The sequence below is a fragment of the Lolium rigidum genome, chromosome 2 (genome assembly GCF_022539505.1).
Source record: "Lolium rigidum isolate FL_2022 chromosome 2, APGP_CSIRO_Lrig_0.1, whole genome shotgun sequence".
NCBI classification, from domain to species: Eukaryota; Viridiplantae; Streptophyta; class Magnoliopsida; order Poales; family Poaceae; genus Lolium; species Lolium rigidum.
Genome location: NC_061509.1, coordinates 27,682,272 through 27,704,784, shown reverse-complemented (window position 1 = coordinate 27,704,784; position 22,513 = coordinate 27,682,272). Strand labels below are relative to the sequence as shown.

Below are 22,513 nucleotides of genomic sequence, written 5' to 3'. Positions count from 1 at the left end.
TTTCATTGGCAGAGGTGGGCAGCGGCCGCTCGGCAGGCGATGCATCGCTTTAATGTGGCGCGAACCGTCGAAGCGATGCATCATTGTTAGTACTGGTGCGCATGACAAGACGCATCGACCTAGGTCGCTGCCAGCTGTGAGAGAAGCGAGCGGTCACGCGACGCGACCCCGTATCATCCATCCAGAGGCATCCGAGGCGCATATTTGAACCGTGTTTGCGTCTGGTGACTGGACCTGGATGCAGCACATTTTTCTACCATGCAATGGCAAATGTCTGTTTACCTCGGGTCGTTTGAGATGCAATGATAGCGCAAGGAGCAGATTTGATACAGGCGTCCTCCGTCGAGCAGTAAAGGACCGTCGCCGCCGGCGCCGTCTCCTGCGGAAGCCATGCTCCGCCTCCGTAGCTCCATCCTCGTCCAGGTCCTCTCCTCTTCCTCCGTTGCCTTCCCCAACATTTCCTCTCTGCACCGCCTCCTCTCTGCCGCCGCCGCGCCCCGCATTTCCCAAAACCCTAGCTTCGCCGTCGGGGACTACCTCGTCGACACATGCGGCCTCACCCGAACCCAGGCCCTCAAGGCCTCCGCGAAGCTCTCCCACCTCAAGTGCCCCTCCAAGCCCGACGCTGCCCGCGCCTTCCTCGCCGGCCTCGGCCTTTCCAGTGCCGACATCGCTGCCGCCGTCGTCAAGGATCCGCTGCTGCTCTGCGCCGGCGTGGAGAAGACCCTTTCCCCAGTCGTCGAGGAGCTCACCGGCCTGGGGCTGTCGCTTCCAGACATCGCACGCCTCCTGTCGCTCGCCGGCGACCGCTTCCGCTCTAGATCCATCGTCCCCAAAGTACAGCACTACCTGCCCCTCTTCGGCTCCCCCGAGAACCTCTTCCGGGCTCTCAAGAACAGCCCCTACCTTCTCAGACGCAGCATGGATAGGGTGGTCATGCCCAATGTCGCGTTCCTGCGGGAGTGTGGGCTAAGTGATTCCGATATTACCAAGATCTACATTCGTCTCAGCAGGATACTGACAACCAGCCCGGAGCGTGTCCGGACGATGGTGGCATGCGCCGAGGGTCTAGGCGTGCCCCGTGGCTCTGGGATGTTCAGGCACGCGCTCCAGGCCGTCGGATTTCTCGGGGAGGAGAAGCTCGCCGCCAAAGTGGAATACTTGAAGAACACGTTCGGGTGGTCGGATGTTGAGGTGAGCATTGCTATACGTAAGGCTCCAATGGTGCTCATAACCTCAAAGGAATCACTGCGGCTCAAGTCAGATTTCCTCCTCTCCGAGGTGGGGTTGGACCCAGCATACATTGCTCGTATTCCAGCAATGCTCCTTTACAGCCTGGAAGGCCGGACCAAACCCAGGCACTACGTTGTAAAGTTTCTCAAGGAAAATGGATTGCTACATCGCAACTGGAGCCACAATTCAATTGTTGCGGTGAGCGACAAGGTATTTGTGGAGACCTTCATACGCCCTCACAAGGAAGCAGCACCGCACCTCGCTCAAGACTATGCTTCTGCTTGCAGAGGGGAAGTGCCCGCTAGATTGATATTTGCATCAACAAAGACCCTTGCCTGCACTGGACAATGTGGTAGGCTAGTCGACGCATAAGTTCTTGCACTTTACTTATTGCTATGATGTAGCAGGTTCAAATGAGAGCACCATTCTAAATCTTGCAAGGACAAGCAGTAGTTAGGAGCTCTAGAGGGCTGGTTTGTCTCCCCAAGAAATTGCCTGAACATTCAGATTAGTAGCATTACCAACAGAGAGATGTAAGCCAAGGCCTTCAGAAATTTGGTCCCTGGCTGGTGGAAGCATTGATGTAGCATTTAGATGCGCAGTTTGGAAGTTATTTGCTTTTGGTGGGATATCTAACCAAAAGAAATTGACAAGATGCACTCCTCAATGGAGTATGACAGCTTCAGCATGTACGTGGGGACGTGCTCCCAAGAGATTTCCTTTTTGGGGGATTAAACTCAAGAAATTGATAGAATGTTCAGATTAGTAGTAATTTGGTCTCATTTGTTATCCTGCACATGAAATCCAGTCTGTCTACCATTAGCAATAGCCATTTGGAATGGAGATGGCAGAGCAAGCTTTTGTGTTTTTATTTATAATAACTTGCAATCGCTTCTAAATTTCCATTTGGAAGTTCACCATCAGAGGAATTTCCATGTGTATCTGTATTCAGTAAGCGTGCAGCTCATGGAGAATCAGACAAGAATCACTACAAGGAAAAGGCCTACCGCCGGCGAACCTAAAATACCCATTGCCGGCGCACCACGAGCCCGCCGGTGCGAACGCGCCGGTGATAAATGGCCACTGCCGGCGCACCAGGCAGTGCGCCGGCGATAGATGGATACTGCCGGCGCGCCTTCGACGCTTCGCCGGCAAAGGACATTTTTCACCGGCGCACCATCAGCTGCGCCGGCAGTAGTGCTTTCAGCACTGGCGCATGCCACGTGCGCCGGCAGTAGGTCATTTAGGTGCGCCGGCAATAAATTCGAAAATTCTTTTTTCAGCTTTTTTCCAGCATATTACAATACATATTTGACAGCAGTATATATTTACAACGCAGTTCATATTTATACAGTATTACATGCAATATGAGAAGCACATAGAGAGCCAAGTTTCATTTCGGTATCAGTACACAAATACGCAAGTCTCGTTTCGGAATGTTGATTCATACAACACATGTGCATATGCAACACCGAACGACGAAGTTTCACAAAGTTAGAAGTCTTGGTACATAGTCGTCACAAGTATCGTCATACACCTCACAATGTAGGTCCTAACCTAAACTACAATCACATAGAACATGACCAACATGGTCATGATGACCATCATCACGAAGGCCATGGTCTTCATCCGGTTCCTCCTCATGTCCCTCATCTCTCCCGCTAGATAACGGGCGTATCTTCCTTCCGCCTCCACCCTAGTGGGGTATCCCTTGTAGCTGTTGCCGCTGAAACGGTGCACCTGTCTCCGACAGTCCTCCCAGTCGTCGTAGACTCCATGAACCCTCCCCTTGTACACGACATATGTCGTCGGCATCTCCATTCACAAGACAAGTAAAACGTTAGTACCAATGCAATGAACAAGTGCCAACTCAAATAAGAGACAAGTAGTATGAACTAAATAGCATGTGCCTCATACTTTGTTGGTCGAAATAAATAATAACATACGGGGATGGGGTCAGTGAGGCTTGGTAGGATGCACAATAGATTGATATTTGTGGCCATCACACCAAGCCTCACTGGCCCCACCCCGGAGTGTACAAGTGACCGAACATTTTAATCATCGGCCAATGCAATTAAGAAGTGCGAACTCAAATAGAAGACAAATAGTATGAATTAAATAGCGTGCCTCATACTTTGTCGGTCGAAACAAATATTAACATCCAGGGATGGAGTCAGTGAGGCTAGGTAGGATGCACAATAGATTGATACTTGTGGCCGTCGCACCAAGGCTCACTGGCTCCACCCCCGAGTGTACGATTGACCGAACATTCTAATCATCGGCGAACTCCAAATACGAGGCAAGTAGTGGTCGAGTAAATGCAAATAATTATTAAGCTATGTACGCCATAATCTTGAAATATATAGCAAAGTAAATGAAAGTACAGACACATGTTCACATGCACATTCATACAACTAAATAAAAGCAACTAGTCGATTCTATGGGAATATATAGCAATTATTACGATACGGAAGTTCAAGGACATATCGTTCAAGCTTTAGCAAGTGTTCCCGTCGTAGGATCAGGTTGTACGCCTGGGGGGAATGGACGGCAGCCCTCAAGCGAGTTGAACAGCCTCTCATCACGCGACATCTCCAAGCGGAGTTCTATCTCGTCATTAGGTGGTAGACCATAGCCGTAGAAGAACTCGCCAGACCTATTGTTGACATCCTGCAGGATTATCGTGCAAATGAACTGCTGGATGCAACCCCAGTTCTTTCTAATCTCTCTATCAGGGACATCCGCCATGTTTGCAAACCTGTTTCTGAGATTATCTGGCAGCAACATGTCATCTGCGTACTTTATGTACTCCTCGCATCCGAAGGATGGCGTACCACGCGTCCATCCCATTGTCGGGCGTCGATCGCCCGAGGCGGGGAAGTTGGTTGTGTGGGTTAAGACCAAGCCTCCTCGGGTTTTCCTCTCTACTTTGAGGGGGCTCGCCTTGTTGGCGAAGCCGGTGAGAGCATCATTGAGAAGGGCCCTGATGTGGGTGTAGTCTTTCTTGTGGTCCCTACCCGAGTCGAGATAGACTGCATGCGAGTGTTGCGGGTGCACGACGATGAGGGTGCAGAACTTGTCTCTGCGAAAACACACGGATTAACCTTTGGAAATGCAAATGGAGATATAGGATAGAATGGTAATGGGGGACTAGCGAGTGATTACTTACTCGGGGAAGTAAGGGATGAGAATGGCGCCCTTTTTAATGTTCGCCAGCATGAAATCCTTGACCTGCTGGGTGGCAATCGCCCGATCCCCAGCGTTGCAGATGATGCTCTCCCGCATATAGAAGGGGTCCATTATCGCGATGGTCGGCGTCTCCTCCTTAACAATCCGGGCGGACAAGCTAAGAGCAACTAGGCGAACCACACTAAAGTGGAGCGCTTGCATGCGATAGATGCTGAAGATGTCGTTGAACCGGATGAAGCACAAGTCCGCGGGGTACTTCTCGACGAAGTTCATGCCAGTTGGCACCTTCGCCACGAAGAGAGGGTAACCAGGATCTTTTGATTTGAGAAGAAGGTTCTCCACATGCAAGATAGTCTCATGCAAGCTCCTCATATCCGGGTGAGTTTCTTCACGACATGCTCCGGCAGCATCGGTTGACCCAAGTGATGCGAGAGGTCGCCAATTGTTTGGCAACTTGTCAAGGAGTGGGACCTTGTCCTTGGATTTGGCCGCCGCCGCCTTGTCTTGGGCGTCCTTCTTATTTTGCCTCTTCCTCTTCTTGGGTTGTACTCGATGGACCCTCCATCGCCGTAGTGGCCGTAGCACGGAGTGTGTTTGGGCTCAACATATTTTTGACGGCGGCGGTGGCGACCTCCTCAGGATTTTCCTCCTCGGCCGTTTCTTGAGAATCGAACGGCCTTCTTGGAGCACACATATTTCGAGGCCGGCGCATCCTCATGGACAACTTGTGAAGACGTAGGAATATCCCATTGGAAGTTGTCACGTTCGTATTCCTCAGCCTCTGGTGCAGCTGGCTGTTGTGGTGGGGCGCTGACCTCTGGCGCAGCTCGGCCGTTCGGTGGGGCGATGACCACGGGCGCCGCCGGGCTGTCATGGAGGGACGCCGACATGTGGCGCCGCAAGGTGCTTGTCTTTGCTTGCCGTCGACCCCAAGTAGGTGTTGATCCGAATTAGGGTCTTCGGCCATAGCAGTACCCAACCCTTCGGTGAGGCCGGATTCAACGGGCTATCGTCATCGGCACCATGCGGTTGATTAGGAGGAAACAAATCCTCATAGCCCGGTAACGCCCGATCCACTTCAACCCGGTAAACGTCATCCGCCATATCTCGTGTGTGCCACTTCTTATCCAGGGGCCGAAGGATGGACCCCCTCGCGACGTCTTTGAGTTCGTCATTTACTCTCATCAGGAAGGTGCATGGCGTTGAGAGCGCCTGCGAGAACATATGTATGGCGTTAGAGAGAGGGCAAGGATGACGAAACTAATATATTAACTTGATGTACACATTAGTTAATTACCGTGAGGGCGTTGAGCTCGGCTAATGTCGACGGGCCAGCACATGCGGCGGCGGGCGTGCAAGTGATGGAGGGGCTGCTACCCGGCATGGATGGTGAATCCCTAGCACCAGCGACATTGCCGGCGGCCGGAGGAGTCTCCATTATAACATTGTCATTGCCGGCGGACGGCGGCACCATCGAGTTGCTGCCGTTGAAGCTAACCACTTGCATTTTCGGGGGGGGGGCCTTGTTTGCCACCCTCATACCACGCTTGTAGAGCGTTGAAATCTGCTTGGACTGAAGCGGTGACTTCAACTTTGACTTCAGGTACGAGTGTAGCTTTGAGTTGCGGTACCAGTTGCGGTACCAAACCAGCTTGGACTTGGGCTAGGATTGACTCCCTCATTTCCTCCGCCTCCCGCTGCTTCCTCTCATTACGCGCATTGTTATCGGCCGCAGACGACAAGCCATAGTGACCATGCTTGTAGCCTGTACCGGCGCCAGCCACACGGCCTCTATGCGGCCTTCTCGTCGGTGAATGCTCATTAACGATGTTTAGCGCCCGTACGAGAGGCTTGTCCCATGCTACCCTGCCCGTCGACGCCTGGGACGAGGAGCCTTCGTCACCTTGAGAAAGTCTTTGTCTTTCTTCTTCCTGCGGAAGAAACGCGAACCATTTAGAAATGTTGCTACTATTATATGAACGATACTTGATCTAATTAAACCGGTAAATTGCTTACCAGCTTTTTCTCCAACGCCAGGACCTTCTTGTCGTTCGTGAACCAAATTATGTCGGTTACGACCTTCGGGTCCGTGACAAGTTCCCCGGTTAGTTTCTTCTTATGGTACCGGGACCCGATGAATCTTCTTTCAAGCGGGTCCTTGTACTTGAGCCAGGGTTCTCAATGCCGGCATTTACATACGCCTCGTCCTCCTTCGCCCAATAGGGCTCCTTTCCCTCGTACCCACGGCTCCCAAGGTTGTGGTTGCCGATGTTAAGCTCCCGCATTTCCTTCCCCCACAACTTGCGATTCTTGGTTGCTTGTAGCCCTTCATTGGCCACAAAAGCATCAAAGTCCGCCTGGGTGACATGCGGAAAGGCGGAGTGGACCTCTTCGAAACCTTTGCCCTCAGCAATCAGCTTCCGCACCATGTACTTATAGCTGCTGAGGTGTTTGGTGAACTTCGGGAGGGCTTGTGAGTTCACAATTTTGTTGGTTTGATGACCGGAGGCGTAGTCGCCTAGGAACTTGTATCGTGCGTGCAACCTCGCAATGAGCCGGGCTCGCAAAGGCGCTTTGCTCTCGGCTCGGAGGTCCGTCTCGTTGAGATTGACGACCTCTCGGAGGATACATGCCGCTTGGTTGCCGTACCCCTTGGCAACATCCTTAGGCTCCACCGGCAAACCACCGGCGGGGTCCACCTCTTTGATCGTGTCTCTCGCCGGTGCCGACCGTGTTTTGGCGCCTTGCCTTCCGCGGCCTCTTGGAACCACTTGTCCCGGTGCCACTACTCCCGGCGGCGCCGCTAGGATCGTCGCCGCTTGTCTCGCCGCCACCCCCGGCGGCGGCGGTTGCCTCATCGCTGCTAGGCTCGTAGGTACTACCCCCGGCGGCGTCGCTTGCCTCGTTGCCGCTCGGCTCGTCGGCACTACCCCCAGCGGCATCCTCCATCTCATGGTCCTCGTCGCCGCCAACACCAGCGGCCTCGGCATCCTCCTCCGTCCTAAAGAAGTGCCTATTGTAGTGCTCCTCTAACTCTTCTTGAGACGACATGGTGGCTTGCACTAATAGAAGATGAAAAAGAGTTAGAATTCACGGAAAAATTCGGCATGACCTTTGCTAAAAATTGGTCATGCTGAGTGCTAGAATTGCTCGAACGGAAATGAATCGACATTCCGGCACTCAATAGCAACTCAATCCTCGTGTAACAGAAATGCAATTCACATATATATAGCCATGAACACCATAACCATCACCATAAACGAGAGACAATATAACTTGACCATTACAGTAGGGGAGCAGCTTGATTTTTATTTTCATTTCACCATAACCATCATAATACATAACAATAACTAGGTGCATTAGAAATACACTTAGATTAAATGAACCAGTAGCATTTAAATGAGTAGCATTTCATTAGGCATTTAAATGAACCAGTGCATCAATCAAACATCACCATCTCAACCAGAAGCAAACCAGAAGCATATACTTATGGCATTTTATGAACTAGAGACATCTAAACCAGAGAATTGCTTTTCATCTAAACATTACCGAGAAAAAGAGAGGTACAGATCACAAGGTTTTGAACATGTAAATCCTAAACCAGAGAACTAGCATCAAGCATGCATAGCACCAATTTAAATCCTAAATCATTTAATACACATGAACCATTTTAGCAAACCATTTAAATAGTATTGGCAGTAATCATGGACTTGATAATTGCAATATGGTTGTTCATTTAAAAAATACTACTTATTGCTATATTTCTCAATACATTCTTCTGTAATATTTTGCTTGTACCAATTATCTGCTTGGACAAACAAGTGTAGTGTGCCTTTTATCTTTCTTGCGTGTATGCCTTAAAAGTACAATTCAGTACACTGCTGATGTACACAATGACCTATTATTCAGATTGATCCAGATTGTAGAAATCATTCAGGTTAAAGCAATTTGATTTTATTATCTATGTATCTCTAATTACAAGTTTAACTAATATGATTACACATAACACTATACAGTCACTACAAGAGGACCCCTCCTACAGCAACGCATTTATCTGTATCTAAATGTCCATATGGGCGTTGCTAGCGCTTGTACCAACGGATAATAATGTGTTGCGTTTTTGGGTGTTGCAAGGACACAATGCAACACATATAGATCCGTTGGTAACCAGGATGATAATGCGTTGCAAAAATAGCAACGCAGTTCAAGCACCAGTTGCATGCGTTGGTAGACAACATAAAGGGATTGATCATTTTATTTATAATAAATATATTTTTATTTCATAATAAGTACTATTACTTTTTCGCTGAAATGTTTGAGCGCCTCAATTTTTTTTGTCTTCTAGAGAATATAATTTGAAAGAAACATAACAGAACACAATGAATATAAATGCACCATGTGAAGAAATAATCCAGTGCATATTATATCAATAGTTGTAAAAATACATGAAAATCATCCAAATTACACAACTTACAATCCTTGTTCAAAATGTGAACACTATCACAATACATGGAAATTATTCAAAGAGTACACTGGTTACAATCCTGATTCAAAATGAAATTCTAACTACTATATATTCCTGCTAATATTCTGCCTTTAGATATGTTCAAAGCATATATCCGAATAATGTCCTTGCTGATTGTTTGGTCCTGCAGTAAACAAATTCTTATTTCAGTATAGAAGTGGCAACCTAAATGGGTATAGTGAATTCTAATAATACTTACATAAAACAGACAACAAGGGAACTTGCTCTGGTCCAATTGTACTACGTACTAGCTTCACAAATGGAACACTTACCAGAAATTCATATAGAGAAGTGTTTGATTTCAGCATCCATTTTTCCTTTCTGCGTCATACAAATCCCGAAGATGACCTGTAGCCTGTAGGTACCAAGAAATACAAGTCCAATATTATACGTTTTTATTCGATAATCATGAACCCAAAGCTCGATGTCAATTCAAATACGATGTCAATTAATATACTGGTCCAGTTGATTCATCGTGACAAGATATTTATGACCAATGGCAATGCATAATAATTAAATATATCAAAGCTGACCACCTCTGCATCAATCATAACGTTTTGGGAAACTGTAGATGGTAATATATGTCCACACTAAAGAGCACAAATCCAAATACCGAAGCTGCTGAATCAAAATCGAGTGAATGGAGCACCAGAAATATAACACATTTTGAGTTGAACGCCGGTGAATGGTGATACCCAGGAGCTTCCCATGTTGGTGTGTCTGATGTATTCTACGCAATGTACAAAGGGCAAAAAATTGTATTCATATCAAAGTACGTAGCAGACATGTTTTTTATTCAGTATATCATATAGTAAAAGCCTAAAAGGTAATCTGAATATAAGATGCAGTCAATATTATGTAGTATCATAGTTCATTATGATAGGAACATGTATACTAATACAACTAGAGATTCATCTATAGAAAACTAAAAAGTAGCATACAAACATTTCTTATACAGCTGATAATTCAGCATCCATAATTAAATAGCAGAATTCGTTGTATCTATCATCCATATTAGGGTTGCAGATCGTTACCACAATTTGAAAGTTAAGAACAACATCTTAAGAGCTTCTTCAATTAAGTGACAACAAAATTCAAGGAGTTAAACAATAACGATCTCCTGATTCATAAGCATTGACATCTGATATCTTAAGAAGAACGCACTCTTCATAACATACCTTGAGGAACAAAATTTTCATTTCGTGACGATGGGAGATCTGCTCAAGTACTTAATAGTGACACTAGGTACCTGCAGCAACTTACAGATCCTTACCCATCAGAGAACGGCTGACAACCTCGTATCGGAAAACACCAACGAGGGTTGACCAAGTATATTGTAAAATACAGAAAAAAGTAGCGAGGAAGGAAAAAGATGAGCAAAGAAGGTCCCTCACAAGACATAAGTGCCGACTCATTGTCAATCCATCATCCAGGCTCCATCTTGTGCGTATTCTCTAATCTGCTATAACAAAGGAGGCAAAAAAAGGTATCAAAGCACAAATACTGAATCAAGAGCACGCACGAGTCAGTGAGGAGAATTGAAATAAACTCAGTGAAACATGTCAACACCAAGGACTTGGCTACCCAACTACCAGAATGAACTGTGGCACGGACGCCCGTCGAGGGAGTAGGCACCAACGAACATGGACCTGTTCACAATTTCACATGCGGAAATCTAAGAGAAAGAATGAGCAGCCTAGGGCTGAGGAATAGAGAGATCGACTGAGTATGAGACGGAGATTGAAATCCTGCTGGTGGATCAGCACGCAGGTCAGTTACCTGGCTCTGGCGAATCAGCACTCGAGGAAGATGGCCGAAGAGGACCCGGCCGCCGCGTGAGCCCATACTTTCTCCGGTGATCACAAATCTAGGGTTAGGCGGCTGTTGTGTTTCAGACGGCGGCTGCACAACAATCTGGGTGGACTGGGATGAGGAGATTGCGGGGAGGCTGTATCGTCGACCTTGAGTAGTTGAGATCACGGGCGAAGGGAGATCGTAACGGTGGTGATGGAAGATCGGGGCGGCTGGGACTAGGGAGGAGGAAGAACTGCTGAGAGGGGTTCACAACGAGTAGATGAGAGCGAGCGGCTCCTTCGTGGGCCTACATGCACAGAACGATGGATTTTTTAGGGCAACCAGATCGCGCGAAATTTTCATCCGGACGCGCCCAAACATTCCAAATATATTTCTATACCTCCTGTGAAGATCTATGGTTTAGCGCCATTTGTTTTTAGCATTTTTGCTGGCCCTATAATTGTTTTCTCTTTTAGTACAATTTTGTAGCAAGGACAGCGAATGCAGTCTGCAACGCTTATATGCGTATCTACCGATAAATTTTGCAGCGTATATTTAGTTCGTTGCAAGGTATATGTTGCTTAACGGGGAGTTTTCTTGTAGTGAGTAAATACTGTTAATGCTGCCATATTCAACAAAAAATCGAATATCTGACATAGCTAGAAGGAATTTATTTTTTAGATCTAATGTCATCTTATGGAGTAATATTTTCCTAGGGACCGTATGGAGTTTGTTGTTGCTCTCTTTACTTTGTAGTGGGTAACCATGGCTATTAGTGAATAGTGAGTAAGGTTCTTATGCACTGCAGGTGGGTTAAGTTGCCTGCTGCCTTTGCAGCCAACGGAAGAAAATAGTCGCAGCAAAACGTATAGGGAGCTGTAAAATAAGACAGAACAAATGCCACTGGAACATAGGTCTAACAGACCAAATTGGTGGCATCTAGTTTGATCTTTTTCTTTCGAGATAAAATGAAACTTGAAACACCATCCCAGGAGATATACACGGAAAGAACAAAACACACATTTAAGCTGAATATCGAAAAAAGGTAAAGGTTCACGAAACACTCATGTGCAAGCCACCATAGTTTATAGGAGTCACCCATACTTATAAAAGAAAAAAAGAACAGAAAAACAGTGAAAGGTAGTCACCTGCAGTGCATTAGGCATTTGTAAGCATTAGGCATTTGTATAATACTCGTATAATACAAGTACTATCATAATTTAAAGCATTAGGTAAATGCCCCATTAGGTAAATTTGCATTAGGCATTTGCAAGCATCTGAGCATCATTTCATTTGATTTTCATTTTCAATTTTTCTTACCGCAAACAATTCAATGTACAATTTTTAGCATTTAACTAAATCAATTAAATGAAACCTACTACTAGCATTCAAAATTTTATGTATAACTTATAATGAAAAATTGAAACCTACTGCTAGAATTTGAAACCAATTTTTAGCATTCAAAAATTACTACATTTTCATTTGCAATTTCGTTAGGGCTACTGCAAGAACTGCAAGAACCCTAATAGCAATTTCGTTAGGGCTACTGCAAGAACTGCAAGAACTAAACCAATACCAATTTCGGAGGCGAGGAGAGGGGAAGGGAGAGGGGAAGGAAGAAGGGGAGGGAGGGGAGGTGGAGGAGGTCCCGGCGGCGTTGGGGAAGGAAGAGGGCGGTTCTTACCGAAGGTGGTGACGCCCTCCTCCTCTCGGCGACGGTGGCGACGGTGGCCGGCGCGTGACGCCCTCCCCTCCTCTCCGCGGCGATGCCCTCGCTCCTCCTTGCGCGGCGGCTCCGGCGTGCGGCCGAGGTCTCTTGGTCCGGGGCTTCCGCGCGACGGCGCTCGAGATCGACGGTGGTGGCGGCGCTCGAGATCGACAGAGGCGGCGGCGCTCGATTGGGAATGGGGAGGGAGAAGAGGGTCGCGCGGCGGTTAAGTCCCGGCTATAGCCGGACCCACCTTATTGCCGGCGCACCACATGATTGGTTCGCCGGGGACAATTATACCCCCGGCGAACCAAACAGGTGGTGCGCCGGCAATAAGGTGAGCCCGGCTATACCTGGGACTTGTCCCCCAACCTGGCCTGGCTGGCCATTTCCTTTTCTATTTTATTTTATTTTTATTCTTTTCTTTATTTCTTTTCACTTTCTTTTATGTTTCTTTTCTTTTCCCACAAATCCTATACTATTTTTTTCCTTCTCTTTTCAAGATAATAACAAAGCAATATGAGTTAATTATGCATTACAAAAAAAATGAGTTATACATACACAAAATATTGACCAACACAATATTAATTATTCATACATAAAATATTGGCCATGACCATATGATTAGTTATGAATTACACAAAATATGAGTTATAGATTGCAAATAAAGTTTTACATCATCGATTGAGAAGAGTGTTTCACTTTCTTCTTGCTTTTCTTGCTCGTCGTTGAATAATTTAGCCCCGTGTCATGACTTCTTCTTTTGAAGGGTCGACCTGACCTCGGTAGCGTGGTCCTCGCTTCTTCTTGTGGTGTATGTTGTGTCTCCGTCCTCGGATTCTTCCATCATTGGGTCTCCGACTTGTCCTTCGAAGTCTTCCTCATTGGCGACTCCATCCATTCCGACGATGGTCCTCTTGCCTCTCCTCACGATAACACGGCTAGGCCTGGATGGGTCGGTTATGAAGAAGCATTGGTGCACGTGTTCTGCCAGTACCCATGGCTCATTCTCGCGCGGTGGCGTTCGTGGACTTTGATTTGTTGGCTTCGGGTAGAAACATGGTGGTGAAATACCGGTCTTCTTTTCCGACGCTCTTAGCCCATCCGATATGGAACATCGGCACTTTCTCCCCAGCGTAGCTAAGCTCCCGGATTTCCTCGATTCTTCCGTAGTATCTAGTCTTTACGTCACCCGTCCAGGAATCCATCGTTACCCCCGAGTTCCGGTAAACACTTGTTCTTGTCTTTTTCTTCCGTGTAGAATGTGTACCCGTTGATATCGTACGCTTGGTAAGTCATGATGTTGGGCGCGGGGCCATGTGACAAGGCCAATACTAGTTTATCCTTGTCGGAATCCATTGGTGGGGGATTAGCATCAATGTGGTCTTTGAACCAGCGCGCGAAAGAGGAGTTGTGCTCTCCGTATATTTTCGCTTCCGTCATCATCGGCTTGCCACTCGTTCTCTATCATGGTTTTGTGCTCTTTCAACCAAGGATCGATCAAGTCAATGTGTTGTAGCGCTACTAAGTTGGCCCCGTCAAAGTCGGAAGTCCGACCAGACATGTGCACGTGCAGTTCCTTCCTTCCATTTTTGTGGCCTACTCCCTCGAACCTGCGGACGTGCTTGTTTTGAGGCAAACCAACAGGATCCTCGATGTCTAGATAATTCGTGCAGAAAGAGATGCACTCTTCGGTGAGCCAGCCCTGGACGATGCTTCCATCCGGATGTGACCTATTATGAACGTATCCTTTAATGACCCCATTCATTCTTTCAAACGGCATCATGTTGTGTAAGAATGCCGGCCCTAGACTGACGATATCATCCATGATATGGATCAACAGATGGACCATCACGTCAAAGAATGCAGGCGGGAAGTACATCTCCATCTCACATAGGATCACCACGATCTCTTCCTGGAGCCTTGCGAGTTTCTTCACGCTTATCGACTTCCGAGTTATGACGTCGAAGAAGTTACGAGCCCGGTCAGCGTTGCACGGACATGGTCATCCATTATACCTCGGATTGCAACCGGAAGAATCTGCGTCATCATCACGTGACAGTCATGGGACTTCATGCCGCTGAAGTTTCGTTTCTTGGGGTCCATGTATCTGCTTATTAGCCCGGAGTAACAGTCTGGCTGCTTAATCCTTTTGCGCTTCTGACCGCCGTCCGCCTCCTCCTCCGACTGTCCCTTTTGGGCCGGCGGGATCTGAAGCTCTTCCCTGATGCCCAAAACTTTCAGGTCGTGTCTTGCTTTCGGCCCATCTTTGGTCCGGTCCGGCATGTTGAGAAGAGTGCCAAGCAAGCTCTCGCACACGTTCTTTGTAATATGCATGACATCAAGGCGGTGAGGTGTATCGAGAATTTTCCAAGACGGCAAGTCCCAAAACACGGACCTCCTTTTCCATACACCAATGAGCGGCGTCGTTTCCTTTTTCTTCTTCTTCTCTCCGGGCTTTTGACGAATCTTTCCGGCGCAGGGCACTCCTTCCAACCTTTCGGTAATGTATCAATCTCTTCGCCGCTCTTCTTACGTGGAGGTCCTCGGGGTTCATTTGTACCATCGAACGGATCTCCACGCTTTCTCCACGGGTCGGTCTTCCGTAGCCACCTTCGATGCCCCATGTAAACTGTTTTCGAAGAGCCGGGATCCTTACCAAGCTGCAAAAACATCGTCTCTTCCATGCACCCGACACATGCCTTGTGTCCATGGCACACCCGGCACGAAATGTAACCGTATCCGAGGTAGTCCTGCACCGTCGTGATCAACGCGGCTCTCAAAGGGAAATGTTCTTCTCGCGACGGCGTCCCATGTATCTACCCCTTCCTCCGCCCACAACGTTTCAAGCTCCTCCTTTAATAGTTCAAGATACATGTTGATATCGTTTCCTGGCTGTGTCGGCCCTTGAATTAGCATACTCATCTGTATGTACTTCCTCTTCATGCACAGCCAGGGCGGGAGGTTGTAGATCCATACAAACATGGGCCATGTGCTATGTGTGCTGCTCTGGTTTCCGAACGGATTGAATCCGTCCGTGCTCGCACCCAACCCGATGTTTCGGGATCTGCCCCAAAACTTCCGAATTCATTGTCTAATGCTTTCCACCGGCTTGCATCCGAAGGGTGCGTCGAAGACTGGGTGCTCAATCCGCTCTTTATCATTCAACACTGCCTCCTTTCTTTCTGCGTGCCAGCGCATGAGCTTTGCTTCCTTGCGGTCCGCGTAGAACCGTTAAAAAGCCGGGGGGCGAGCGGGAAGTACCACACAACTTTCCGAGGAGCTTTCTTCTTCCCTTTCTTGTACCATTCAGCTTCACACACAGGACATTTGGTCTTGTCCATGTGCTCCTTGCGATACATGATACAGTCGTTGATGCAGGCGTGATACTTTTCGTGGGGTAAGTCGAGAGGGCACGTGATTCTCTTGGCCTCGGCTAGACTACCGAGACACGTGTTCCCGGCAGGAAGGAGATCTTTCACGTATTCCGGGATGTCGTCGACGCTTGTGTCCGTCCATCCGTGTTTCGCCTTCATCCGCAGCACATCGAGAGCTACTCTCAAGCGAGACTCCCCAACCCGCGACCTGAGTCGTACAACGGAGTATTCGAGTCTATCTCGAGTTGCTCAAGCTTTGATTTCCGCTTGGCGCCTTTCGTCTTTTCGAGAAGCAGATCTTGAAGATGAGGGTCCCGCACGACTGAAGCTAGCGGCACCTCTTCGTCGTCGTCAAGGTTATTGTCGTCGTCAACGTTATCGTCCTGTGCGACAAGCTCTTCATCGTCATCAATATCATGATGCCCTCCTTCTTACCGGCCATTATTACCACCTGCCGCCGTCGCCCCATTGACCTCCGCGCCATCATCACTCATCCATTGAGTGTGTCCATGCATGAAACCATTAGTGAGCAGGTGCCCCTGCAATTTGCCTGAATACGGGTCAAACCATTTCCCTCGTTTGCATCTCCGGCACGGACACAATACCTCCGTGCGGTTATTTTCATACATGTCGATGATCGCGTGTTTCAGATATCTCATCACGATGCTTTCACTCATCTCGATAACCATTATCGCTCTGCATGGTAAGATTACATAATTGATTAGAACCATGCATCCGTCGGTAGTTTTCACGGAAAATTTCGGCATGACCTTCCTACACGGTAGGACATAGGAGCGCCGTAAATGTGCCGAAACGGAAACTTAAAGAATCAACATTTCGGCGCAACGTTGGCAACTCATTTTCAACGCCAACACACACAAGCACAAGCACAACATATATATATGCCACACACGAGAGCTTTGCTTCAAATGTCCAACATACGTCGATTTCATTCCTTAATTTGTTCATTAATCACCTATTTGTTTGATATATTCGTCGATAAAATCGAGACGACGCGCCGCGACAATGGCGTATGGAAGCCGACTTTCTAGATCTAGATCTAGATTGAGCGGTCAATGCGGGATAGTAGATCTAGATCTACATAGGGGGATGTGGGAGATGCATGTAGGAAGGGAAGATTTGCTCAAAAAATATGATTTTGTTTGGTCAAATTGGTGAAATTGGGGATAGAAATGGGCAAAAATGAGCTGGGTTGAGAGAAGGCTCGGGTTTGTGTGGAGGAGTGGAGAGTGGGAGTAGTGGGGGATTGGTGTTGAGCAGAAATAACTGCCCAGGTTACTGCCGGCGCACCAGGGCATGGGTGCGCCGGCAGCACGTAGCCCTTTCGGCTATATCACCCCCGGGCCAGGCCCAAGAATCATTGCCGGCGCACCAGCCCAGGGGTGCGCCGGCAATAGTGCATTTTCCGCCGGCGCACCCCTGGGCTGGTGCGCCGGCAATGATTCTTTGGCCTGGCCTGAGTCGACCGCGGCCATGCCAGGATTTTTCCCCGGCGCGTCTTTTCCGGAGGTGCGCCGGCAGTAGCCCTTCATCGCCGGCGCGGCTGCAAAGTGGTGCGCCGGCAACACTTTCCACCGGCGCACGTCCAAGGTGGTGCGCCGGCACCACTTGCCTCCACCTATAGGCTTTTTCCTAGTAGTGAATTTGCCGTCATTAATTAATGCAGAAATATTTCTAAATACTAATATAAGAAAAGAAATAATTAAAAGGAAAAAAATCACAGCTGTGATGTTCCTCCACCATGTTTTTCTTTTTGTAAAGTATTAGTTTTTGGACTCATTAGTAGTAAAGCAGAAGCCCTGGAGAGGCTGAAGAATTTTGCAGCTATAGATGGTAGCCGAGATATGTGTTGTTTAAAAAGCACGCCTGTAGCTTTAGGTATGTGATTTTTCTGAATAGAAAATAAGTATAGTTGCTGAACAGAACAGAAGTACATGAAAATACTCAAGTCTTGTTATCATGTCACGGTTAGCCTTTTTGTTTTTTGCATAATTGGCCATTTTTTGTTCCTTACAGTCGTTACAGAGCGAATCCCCTCCCTAGCAATCGATTGCTCGAGCAATCACTTTTTGTTGCGCGGAAGCGCTCGTCAATTCCCTTTTTATCACGTAGTGTTTTAATTGCGTTCACACGTGTTCACACTAACAGCTTGTATTACTACTTTGCAAGTTGCATGCAGCCAAGAGCGTTCACACTGCATGCATGCACATGCACAGAAGCATCTCATGGATTTGCATTTAATGAGCCAACTTTTCAAGACGCTTTCATAAGTTGTTGCATGCATACACATAGCATCTCACTCTTTTTCTTCAAAGACGAGACAGACTCTCAATTCTCTTTTTGCAATTCCCTTTTTGCAATTCCCTTTTTGGATTTTATTTTTCGTACGGTAATTCATGTATAAGGGGGTCCTTTTGCAATTCCCTTTTTCGGGCCAGTGGTTTTTAAGGGGGAAATAACGGGTGGGAAGATCCACTTGCAACTCAAATGAACTACCACTTGCTACTCAAATTAAATATTGTTTTTAAGTTGTAAGCTAACAAAAGTTTGCTAAAATATTCTAAATGAAATTTACTTTTTAGGGCTGCTAGGTATTTATATTTACCGTTGATAAATAACGGGGCATCGGGTTGATAACTTGTAAACAAAAAAAGAGACGCTACATATTTTAAATTAAATTAAATTTTTAGGGTTGATATTTATTTATATTTACCATTAATAAATAGCGGGTCACCGGGTTGATAGCTTGTAAACTAAAAGAGAGTCCCTAAAATATTCTAAATGAAATACTTTTTAGGGGTATTATTTATTTATATTTACAGTTGATAAATAACGAGGCACCAGGTTGATAGCTTGTAAAATAAAAAATGTTCGCTAAAATATTCTAAATGAAATACTTTTTAGGGTTGGTAGTTTTTTTATAATTACCATTGATAAATAATGGAGCACCGGGTTGATAACTTGTAAACTAAAAAGAGTCGCCAAAATATTCGAAATGAAGTTAGATTTTTAAGGTTGGTAGTTATTTATACTAGCAAGGAAAGGCGCGGCGGCACGCCGCGCCATTAGGGTAGTTAAATTCCAACGGTGATGATGACATGCTCGAGTCAGGAATTGAAGAACAAATGACGTTTCTATGTTAAGCTGTTACGATGTGATAAAAACAAGGAATAAGCAATGTTCTACGTTCAGAAATCAGTAGACTATTGTTTGCATTCGGAATTGGCTATTTAATTATTGCAAGTACGCTCTACTTTACCATGAACCTAACAGAGTAACGGACACTGATCATATGAAATACAATAAGAAAAGGTTATATACATTGCAGTGTGCAAGTTAAACAGTATCTCACATGAGAATAAATATGGATCGTAAGGAAAATTTTATATAAGAACAGAACTACCGTAAGTACAAAAAACTGTAAGTACAAAAAACTGTGAACACACGTGGAGCGCCATATATAGATGGCACTGCCATCTACAACACTTCCTAGAGTAGGCGTTCGCACAAGTCCTAAGTCTTGAGCCGTTTATTTCCTCCAGTAACATGAGCCTAACAGATAAGACCACATTTGAAGGCAATGGAATGAGGTACACTTAATTTAGATAAATCAACTACATTTTAAATGAAGGCAACCAAATAAGGAAATCACCGATAAATCACATCTAGTAGCTAAAACTCAAAGAAAACAACCAAATACTAAGTTAGGGTAAGTGCCTTCTTTTTCCTTGGCCTAGGGATATCACCGATTGCCGACAGAGGGACCATGGGCTGGTGTGGCTCATATTCTCCCGGAGGGGGATCATGCCTCATCACCGTCGGTAAAACAATTACCATATCACCCGAGAAGACTTCCGATCGCCATCTGGTTGGCGATGTAGAGAGCCCATGCCACTTCCCTGGCATGTTTGGACCAGATGGCCTCCTCGGTGATTCCCTTGATGTGTTCTATGACTCAAAAGAAGATCAAACTTGAAAGTTTGGACTAACAGTAGAGCTAATGTAGTATAATGAGTCAATGAAGAACTCACCAGTCTAATTAATGAATGTGCGATTTGCAATTAGAAACAATCTAGAACTATAGTGTAGTGTGATGGTTCAAGAAGATGGAACTTAGAAGCTTGGACTGCATGGAGAACAAATTCAACATAAAGGACTTTTGCTATCTTTGTTTTGTTAGCCAAGTGGATGCAAGCACATGAAGAGTGAGTCAGGGGCACAGGACTATAGCAGCATGGCAAAGCCATCATGACCAAGAAAAGAAATCTTGGTGTGAAAAAATCAGCTGACTTTCTACCTAAAAATAGAAATATTTTTTTGGGCAATTTGGAAGATAGTGAAATATTAGAGAGCATACATCCAGAGGTAAATGTTTGCTAGGTATTAACTTCAAACCACACATAATATTTCAATACCTTATACAGTGCTTCTAATCTCTATTCAGCTTCGGTTGACCATTGGATCCTCAAAATGAAGCTTGATAAGCTACATCCTAAAAAGTTCTGATAACACACTGTGCAAGGAGAACTTACTGAATTGATTCTCTATATGGTAACCTTATCTCAAACATATTGAATAAATAGAAGGAAAACTATGGGCTATGCAAAAACTCCAGTAGGCTAATTCCGGACTCCTTTTCAATGGAAGTGCACCTGACATGAGGGATGAGTGTGTTTCTGAACCTATTTGCATCAAGTAGGACAATATTTAATGAAAGATCTTAACTACATGTGACAGATTACATGGATATATCAAACTCAACTATGAGACCATAACTCTCTCAATATAAACACGTCATCAAGAACAAACTATTCCAAAGCGATCTGCAGCTGAATGTACAAGTGGTGCATTAATTAAATTATCTTAAAAGATCACATAAGTGAAGTTGAAATGCTAGAAAGGGTTTATTTCTTATATTCTGAAGTCATGCTCTACATGTATAGATAAATAAATAGAATAGTAGGTTCTCGCTCATATAATCAATCTAAAAATTAAGGACACTTCAGGTTATGCTTACTCCCAAATAAACCTGCTGCGTAGATTAAGATCGGGTTATGTTTAAACTTTTCTGCCATTCCACGTCAGAAGTTCAAGTAATATAATCAATCACATTATAGGAATCTAGAGAACTTTCAGGTGAAAAAAAATCCCAGGTCACCAAGGAGTTTGTTGGGTGGGACTCACAAAGCACCAATGCAATGCTAAGTTTGCGGAATATACAGATTGAATAGATAAGGGTGTTTCTTCAAATCTTCAAAAACATATGACAGTTGAAGATTCAGAAGTGTGTGTTTCTTAAAAGTTATGAATTAACCAAACTGCAATAATTCAATATCATGGAGACAATAAAAACATGTATTTCTTCCAAAATATTTCACACATAATTTATAGATGTTAAATGAGACAGGTTGATGACCAAATATATGCCAATAGCACCATGGTCACCTCAAGCTTTCCATGTGGCTTCATCATGCTAACCAGAACTTTCATCAGCCATCATCACTTCAGAAACGATGTGTATGGCTGATAACTCTTCCATGAAGCTAAGGATGATATCAAGAAAACCAAACCTGAAATATGTTGAGAAGAAGGTAAATGCAATTGCATTCATGTCCCTGTGTAGTGTGTACCAGGTTGTCAATTCGAAATTGAGAAACTGGGAAGGGTTCGGACGGTAATAGATGAAATGAGAAGCTATATTGGTTTCAAAAAATGTAACCTCCTAGCCCTAAACATTAATAGCTTATTTGATAACTTAGCAGTACATAAGTAACTGAATAGAAGGAATAAAAGGATATAAGGCCAAAATTTTCAAGAAAGATAGTAGGCTGAACTGACTTAGCAATATATAAGGAACAGAATAGGAGAAAGAAATAATAAGACTAAAATGCTCAAGAAAGATAGTAGGCTTAAATTGCCGACCCAGCCTAATTTAGACTATTAGTCTATCAAAGGTTAATATAATTGTTCGCTGTTATGGAAATGACATGACGTAAAGAGAAAATATACTTAGTGATTTATACTACGACAATGGTTTGTCTAATTGTAAATACTAAATAGTACTACAAAGCACCAGAACACAGGTGTAGAAAAATAAATTGTCTCAATTTCTTTGTACTACTAAACTAATGTGTTCTTGTAGCAGTAAAAAACAAAATGCATTGTTGACAAACATAGGAAAGCCTTGTGGCTGGGCAACACGGATCCCACATATCCACTCGATTTCCTGGTAATAGACCCTCCAGTGTACCATCATGCAGTCACGAGAAAGTTCTGAGACGTGTCAAACCATATTTTAACCTGGAATCATAGGAGGAACAATAATCTACAATTGAGTCGGTTGTGCGTTGGAACACTGGGGCAAAACAACAAGTTAACAATCTGTGTACAACACACAGCTAGCTTCTCATGTGAGCAAGACATGTTGGTCATGAAAAAAAAATTGGATGTTGATGGTAGCGCAATGAAATAACCATACTTGGAAAATAGTCTAGTTATTTACATGACTCCTTTTTTATACCTCTGATTTCATAATGTGGAGTACAACAGGAGGAACCCGGCCTAATTCTATGGCTACAGTATAGTGTTTACCTGACGGTCCATCGCTTCTGAATTCCCAGATTCTGGTTCGCTGCACAAGTAATTTCCAGCAGTACAATCGGCAGG

The 22,513-nt window shown here is 45.5% G+C and overlaps 1 protein-coding gene across 1 annotated transcript; it reads left to right on the top strand.

Moving 5' to 3' along the window:
* Positions 1–390: 390 nt before the first annotated feature.
* Positions 391–1,605, top strand: LOC124689408. Its single transcript, XM_047222946.1, has one exon. The coding sequence runs from the start codon at positions 391–393 to the stop codon at positions 1,603–1,605; it is 1,215 nt and encodes a 404-aa protein (XP_047078902.1).
* The last annotated feature ends 20,908 nt before the right edge of the window (positions 1,606–22,513 follow it).

Excerpts from the sequence above, each read along its gene's own strand:
- LOC124689408 (XM_047222946.1), top strand. The coding sequence starts at position 391 with ATGCTCCGCCTCCGTAGCTCCATCCTCGTCCAGGTCCTCTCCTCTTCC.